The sequence below is a fragment of the Arachis ipaensis genome, chromosome B04 (genome assembly GCF_000816755.2).
Source record: "Arachis ipaensis cultivar K30076 chromosome B04, Araip1.1, whole genome shotgun sequence".
Taxonomy (NCBI): Eukaryota; Viridiplantae; Streptophyta; class Magnoliopsida; order Fabales; family Fabaceae; genus Arachis; species Arachis ipaensis.
The window spans coordinates 119,832,648-119,840,571 of NC_029788.2; the positions used below are offsets into that span (position 1 = coordinate 119,832,648).

A 7,924-nucleotide genomic window follows, 5' to 3' on the forward strand; every position below is an offset into this window, starting at 1 on the left:
ATATTAAATATTTTAATCTTTTAAATATAATTTTTTTAATTTCATTTTTATTAAATAATATAATTTTCTTAATTAACATTAAAAATACATTAAATTTAAATTTTTTAAAAATTAGTATCCAATTTTAAAAGTTTTAGTAATTAATCAAGATAATTACTCATAATTTTATGAAAATAAATTTTTTATTTTTAATTTGAAGAAAACACCGCATGGTAACCGTTGAACTAGAATTTTTGCTAATTCACGCTTTTGGGTTTGGTGGGTCGGCCATGAGCTTTGTGTGTGCGTGGAGTTCACGCTTCATAAAACTCATGCTTGCTTTCCAACACACAGGTAGCGTTTGGTGGAGAGACAGAGACGGAAAGACTGAGACTGAGAGACAGAGACTAAGATACAGGGGTGTAAAATGAGAGACAGGAATTGAAACAAGAATAAAACTCTAATCTAATTTGTACAAAGGGTAAAATTAGAATTAATTAATTGAAATGAAAGTATTTTAGGTATAAAATTTTATTAAAGTTTCAGTCTCCATCTCTAAAAATTTCAATCCCCTGTGTCCCTACTTTTTGGAGGTACTGAAATACTGAAATTTTAGAGATAGAGACAGAAATTTTAGTACCAGTCTCTAAACTAACAAACACGATACTGAGACTGAGTATCAGTCTCTCAGTCTCTGTCTCAGTACCTCAAAACAAACGCTACCCTAGTAAATAGCCAAAATCGTCCCTAAAAGATACCCCGATCTCTATTTTGGTCCTCGAAAGATAAAGTTAATCGAAATCGTCCTTGAAGAGAACTAATTTGATTAATTTTTAAAATTTCAGGGATGAAAATGACTTACGTTTGAACTTTCAAGGACTATTTTGATTATAAATAACTCTTTTACATGTCAAGTGCCACGTGGTATGCCACGTGTCACTGATCTGACACGTGGCATGCCAGGTGTCACTAAGCTGACACGTCAACCAATCATCTTGTGACACGTGACATTAGCCCTCTACGTCATCATCCAACTGACGGAAGGACTAACGTGACTAATCGTGTATCTTTCGGGGACGATTTTGATTAACTTTATTTTTTGAAGACCAAAATGGAGATCGAAATATCTTTTAGGGATGATTTTAGCTATTTACTTAACACACTAACTCACCTTCTAACATCTTTTTCACACAATTTCATGAAAAAACTATTTTTTAAAGTAAAATAACTAAATATTTTATCAACACAAAAACTCAATTATTGCTATATTTTATTATAAATATAATTATATAAATTATTCTGTATTCACATATAAATAATCAATTTGTGTGCAATCTTTCTATCATTCTTTGCCTACATAACATGATCCTAAAATATTATTGTTTGTCTCCTAGTAAGTACAAAATATCTCCGTATTTAACTCTTAAGTCTTAATAACAAAAGTAACAATATCTAAATTTATCTTTTAATTATTTTCAAAGTGGCCCCAAATAAAAAAGGAACAGGTCGTACACTATTTTATCGATTCAAAGATACATCACGTTGTTGTACGGTTTTGTGGTCCAGCCTCCCACTTGCACTAGTCATTTGACTCATTTTCTATTGAAAAGGAAGAAATCAAAATAGATAGAAAAATGATGTAAACATGCTTTAGTTTGAATACTTTTATGGAATAAAACTTTCACGGTATAATTTATTTATATACTACCATATTAGTTGTTATAGTTATTTTCAATTTTATTATGTAAAGGTTATTCAAAAACAACTATCTGATTCAATACCTCATCAACAGTTTTCAGCATCAACAACAGCAGTTCCAGATCTGCAAAGGGAGCTTCAGATTCAAGAAACGACCTCCCTGAATGCTGGATCGCGACCTCTGAACGCCAGCGATCGTACGTGGTGGGAAACAGCACCCGTTGCGGAGGACAACGACGTCCACATCGACAGAACCGCTCGGAGCAGCGGTGGCAGGCTAAGCATGGCCAGCAGTGGCGCCGAGGACGGCGCCGTCTCGAAGGGGAAGGTGGATGATACAGATCTATTGGATCGGGAACCGACACCAAAGCCGCCTTGCAGGTTTACGGACGCTGTGGTCAGAGGCGGAGCAGCTGCAAGAAAGCCCGCACCAGAACCAAGACCGCGGAAGATGAACGACGCGGTGGTAGCAAGCGGCGCCTCCGCGAAGGGAAAGCTCGTGAAGGTTAGAGAAAAGACAAAGTGTAGCCATGAATGCAAATCGAGAAAAAAAAAGCAGTTTTGTATAACTCTAATATAAATAACCTATGTCTTTTTTAAAAATAAATAAATTCAAAATCTATTTATAATATGTTCTTTAAAATATTTTTAATATAACATTTATTAAAATATACTATATAGTATAAATAATCTACCTCTCCGCGCCGCATTGCGCGGTCTCATTCTAGTTGATTCTTAGAACAGAAATAGTGAAAGCAGACCTTGCCGCAAAATCTCTGACAAGTGCGGGAGGAGAAACAATCAGTTATCAGATTTTGTTGATTGCAACTGGCTCAGCTGTAAGGATCCTTGAGGATGTTGAATGAAATGTATAACTCGTATCTAAAAAACAATGAGAGTGAAAATTTAAAGAGTCCTTTCTTATTCTACGGTTAGTTAGATTTTGAATTGAGAATGAGATGAATTGTATCTAATTTAGGTGAAAGAGTATGCGAGTTAGTTAGAAATCTTTTAAACTAAAACTACAAGATGCTATAAGTTAAAAAACAACAAAATGCTGCTAAAATAAATAGGTGAACATTAGAAAAAGATTTAAAAACAAGTCATAAAAAAAATATATGTGCAATCTCAACATAATGCATTGTACTCATTTCTTCACTTTTTTCGTCTTGCTAATACCTAATATTTGTTTGCAGGTTATAAGGATGAGTGATTTTGGTGATGCCAAAAACATCTTTTACTTTAGGGAAGTTGATGATGCTGATAAACTATATGAAGCAATTAAAGCAAAGAAGAATGGCAAAGCTGTGGTTGTTGGAGGTGGATACATTAGTATAGAGCTGAGTACAAGATTGAACGACAACGATCTTGATGTTACTATGATCTACCCAGAACCTTGGTGGATCTGCATGTGAAATATTCCCTTGAATTATTACTTAGGTTCTTATTGCTTTTTAAGATTGTCATGGAGGCAGACAATACATTGAGGTAGGAACAGAATCAACACTGACACCAGCCTCTTGCATAAGTGAAAAAAGAGAGAGGGCACGGTCGCCTTGGCCATGCATTCCATAGCCTGAAAGCATTGCATTCCATGTGACAGTGTCTTTGTTTTCCATCTCATGAAAGAATTTCTCAGAATAACTGAGTTGTCCACATTTAGCCTACACATCTATTAGGCTGTTTCCAGCAGGGGAACTATGCACAAATCCCATTCGGATTATGCAGGGGTGAAAAGCCATGGCCTCTTTCAATACCGAAAAACATGATACAGATGGAACTATGGTCACAAATGTCACAAATGGCCTCTTCCCTAGTTTAAACACTTTAATCACTACATAAATGAAAAGAATCCCTTGTCTCATTTTAATGGTTCCTGGACTTAATTATTGTACCGATAAATTTACAGGTATGATTGGTTGGCAAAGAGGAACCTTCGGTCTGGATACTTCGTGTGGGCAATGAGTGCTTACGGTTTAGGTATGCTATTTCTATGTTTGATTCTTGGTATGACTTTAGTTGGTAGGATGTGTCAAAGGGTAATTTTTCATAAAAACTTTTGGACTTTATTTACTTTGTTACAAAATTGAGCCGGCTCACTTTCGGACCAGAATTAGGATGTGGATGAGAATTGAGATCACTGTTTGCTTGGTGTCTTTACATCATTCCCTTGAACTTTGATCTGCAAGTCTTCTTATTACATATGTTGCTTTGAACTTGATGGATGGGCATGGTCAACCAGCATTGCTTTATATCGTCCCGTTTACTCTTGGTTAGTACAATTGTTATTTCAACATGTTCGGGTGGCTGCCGAAGGCACCTTCGAGAACTAATGTTAAACTTTATGCATGTTTCTTACTACGAGTTGTCATCGTAATTTACAAAAACTTGTATTGTTTTTAAAACCTTGGTTTTCTTCAAATGCAGGCACATTTTTGTCATTGGGAAAGAAGAGAGGTGAACTCAATCTTTTATGGACAAGAGGGAAACCAGAAATGCCTTGCCCTCATAACCAAGAGTCTCAACAATGAACGAAGTGATAATAGGTATAGTAGTATAGTGTAGCATAGGTGTTAGTTTAATCATGTTATTAGCATGTACTTATAGTTATATCAACAGCTAAGACTTTAAGATACTATTACTTTTGTTAGATTAGATTTTTTATTTTATTTTTTTTCTTAGATAGGAGATGGTATGAGATAAGAAGTAAGAAGATTTAAGAGCTTCCTCTTTGGCAATTGTTTTTTACCTTAGGGAACATAGTGTTCTTTTGTAATTATCTTCTGGAAGTTTGCTTATATGAGGGTGTGGCCAAAAATGATGTCTTTGTCAAGCAAATGGCAATAAGGCAAGAGACATCACAGTCAACTCTCAATGAAGTGGCCCGGCAGAGGATGGTGACAAGAGAAAAAAGAAAAAGAAAAAGAAAACGAAAATGAAAACTGTTGTATGAAGATGAAAGATTATGGTTATGTTACTTATAACTAAAATTGAAATTGAAGTTGGATAAATTTCATTTTCCAAGTATATTCTGTGATGAAATATCATTAATGTAGGCTTGGCTCATGTCCCTTGTTTTACTCATTTAAGTCATTTTCTTCCTCTATTTCTTCCAAGATCCCAAGTCACCCTTAATGAAGTAGTCTTACTCAAGTTGTAAATATTGATTATTGATTTCAGAGGTGAATGCCAATAACACAGTATCACTCAAATTTTTCATCGAATTAAACATAAATAATTAATTTTAGGTATCTATAATTTAATTAAATTCTCGATTAGCAACTTTAACTTATAAAGTTTGTAAATAGATTCAATTAGATATTGAGTAACTATTGTTATTGTTTTTTTTTTCTTCTAGAAAAATATTCAATTGGATGTTGCACTTGTACAATTTATTTTTTAAAATAAAAAACTATATCTACAAGTTTTTGGTCATGGACTAGAAACCCAAATCAACTAGCCCATAATGAATTCTGACGCAGGCCCTTTCTGTTTAATCTCTATGATCTGCTAAAGATTCCTGAGGTGGGTCTAATATTTATCAGCAATACTTCTCCAGATACCTTTTACTCTTCTAACATGGGTTATGTGGAGCCTATCCCTGTATACTTTCCTGATTACACAGATGCTGATCTTTGCAAAATATTGTCGAGAAACCAAGCAGACTCGAAGCTGTATTCTTCATTCTTGGAGTAAGACATCTTATTACTATTACTTTCCTTTCTCAGATTTACCTAATCTCATAGTGAATTTTTGTTTATTTTTCATGCAGTGTAGCTTTAAGGTCTTTCTTTAGGGTTACTAGGCAGGTTGATGAATTGTCCACTGCCTTCAAACCACTATACGAAAAATATTGTGAACCTTTAAGCGATAAAAGAGTCTTTCCTAATGGAGACAAAGACAAAGACATGAAGAGAAAGTTATTTAGTCATATCAATCCTGATACTATTACTTTTGTTAGATTAGATTTTTTATTTTATTTTTTTTCTTAGATAGGAGATGGTATGAGATAAGAAGTAAGAAGATTTAAGAGCTTCCTCTTTGGCAATTGTTTTTTGCCTTAGGGAACATAGTGTTCTTTTGTAATTATCTTCTGCAAGTTTGCTTATATGAGGGTGTGGCCAAAAATGATGTCTTTGTCAAGCAAATGGCAATAAGGCAAGAGACATCACAGTCAACTCTCAATGAAGTGGCCCGGCAGAGGATGGTGACAAGAGAAAAAAGAAAAAGAAAAAGAAAACGAAAATGAAAACTGTTGTATGAAGATGAAAGATTATGGTTATGTTACTTATAACTAAAATTGAAATTGAAGTTGGATAAATTTCATTTTCCAAGTATATTCTGTGATGAAATATCATTAATGTAGGCTTGGCTCATGTCCCTTGTTTTACTCATTTAAGTCATTTTCTTTCTCTATTTCTTCCAAGATCCCAAGTCACTCTTAATGAAGTAGTCTTACTCAAGTTGTAAATATTGATTATTTAGAAGAAAAAGGAAAAAATCATCAATATAACCAAATATCACATGCAATCATGAACCAAATGGGTAGCAAAAGGAAAAACCATCTTCCAAATGATCAATCCAGACCCATGAATTACACTCTTCTCTTCAATCTCATCTTATATGGAATGAGTTTTAAATCATTACTTATGTGAAGAAAAAAAATTACTCCAACAACTACAGAGTCTACGAGTCACATTAGGAGTACAAAAATGAATATATGATCACAACCCAATTTTTAACAATTTGTCAACACAGAAATGGATCAGAGTAAGAAACTTCTTTCAAAACTCAAGCAATCAATGCACAAAGATACAACATTATTACATACAAGCCCATCCTACTATTTATTTTCTATTGGCACAAGAGGCAGCCTCCAGCATCAAATTGTGCCTGGGGCCAAGGACCAATAATGAATAAAATTGAACAGTGAATTAGAAAAACAAATAAATAACTGACATGTAGCACTTTCCTAAGGCTTGTCAGCACCTCTCAAAATTGTTCAAGCCACAGGCCATTTGTGTGGGGGCTTGTAAGGATCCATTTTCCGCTGATTCCTTCTTGTTTGTGTGACAGTATCATGAGGTCAAGTCCTCTGCATAGATAAATTTTTAATTAGTGTAGTGAATCAAAAGACATAAGTGGATGAAATGACATTAAATACTATTATTTTTATAGCATGTTATATCAGAAAACAGAAAGCAATAATCATGGCAAAGTGGTGTATTAACTACACACTGAATAAACTAGAGAGTTATTCAGGAGAACAATAAACGAGTCAGTTACCAAATTCATCATGCCAATTCAAAAGGGTAAGGAAAGAAATCTCTCTGGCAATAATGCCCCACTTCATGGTTCTAAAAGATGATACACATGGAAAGATGCAATTTTCACTCAGCTTCTCATATATAGCACATGCAACAAGCTTAACATATATTAAATATTAAGCAAGAGAAAACAAGTTATAGCAGCTAAAGAAAGCGAAAATTGGCTCTAGGCAAGGTCATCAATAGCGGATTGCGGCTCATTGTGTTTTGTTAAATTTCTGCCACGCAATAGCGCTATTGCGCGAAGATAGCGGATATTTGACAACCTTGGCTCTAGCTGACCAAAATGTAGGAGCAAAAGCAAACTAGAATGATTTTAAAAGGACATAAAAAGGAGAAAACATTTTATTATTTGTTTTTTAAAAATGATTTAAAAAGTTCTACTAACAAGCATATAAATGGTAAACAACGTCACTAAAACAAACTCAGCGATGAACATACAAGCATTTCGTCTTAAAAAACTGTTTCCATTGGATGTAAAAGGCATTGCTTTTCTTTCTTGCCCCAATGACAACAGTTCCTGCATCCTCTCTGGCCAGTCAGAATTTAATATGCGGGCGAAATCTTCCACTTCCCTGCATCAAAGGGTATTGAGCAAATAAGATTTTGGCATATCAAATCACAAGAGTACATCAATATGAACATCATGCAGACATTTCTTCATATCAAACCCATGCCTTCTTTTATCCAAAGTGGCAGGGAAGGACAACACAGAAGGAGTTTAACAAGAATTTCATGATTATTGTGTAATGAGTAAAATATAGGCCAAGGCCCAATTAGGATAGTTTCATTAGTAATTGATTTACTATAAATAGATATTGCAAAATATAATAGAAAATCATGAATTGAGTAATGAATATAGTTCTTTTTCTGGAATTCTTTTTATGGAATTATCTCTCTCCCTCTTAATTCTCTCTAAA

General features: G+C 34.1%; 1 protein-coding gene and 2 long non-coding RNA genes across 3 annotated transcripts; 2 read left to right on the top strand and 1 right to left on the bottom strand.

Moving 5' to 3' along the window:
* LOC110271269 lies at positions 3,842-4,145 on the top strand. The gene is made up of 2 exons (XR_002361817.1): positions 3,842-3,949; positions 4,105-4,145. It is a non-coding gene; the product is annotated as an uncharacterized LOC110271269 (long non-coding RNA).
* LOC107637109 (origin of replication complex subunit 5-like) lies at positions 5,197-5,750 on the top strand. Its single transcript, XM_016340556.2, has 3 exons — positions 5,197-5,369; positions 5,450-5,633; positions 5,742-5,750. Exons 1-3 carry the CDS (start codon positions 5,257-5,259, stop codon positions 5,748-5,750), a joined length of 306 nt encoding a protein of 101 aa, XP_016196042.1. The 5' UTR covers positions 5,197-5,256.
* Positions 6,376-7,918, bottom strand: LOC107635023. The gene is made up of 2 exons (XR_001619099.2): positions 7,446-7,918; positions 6,376-6,772 (listed from the first exon to the last, which is right to left on the bottom strand). It is a non-coding gene; the product is annotated as an uncharacterized LOC107635023 (long non-coding RNA).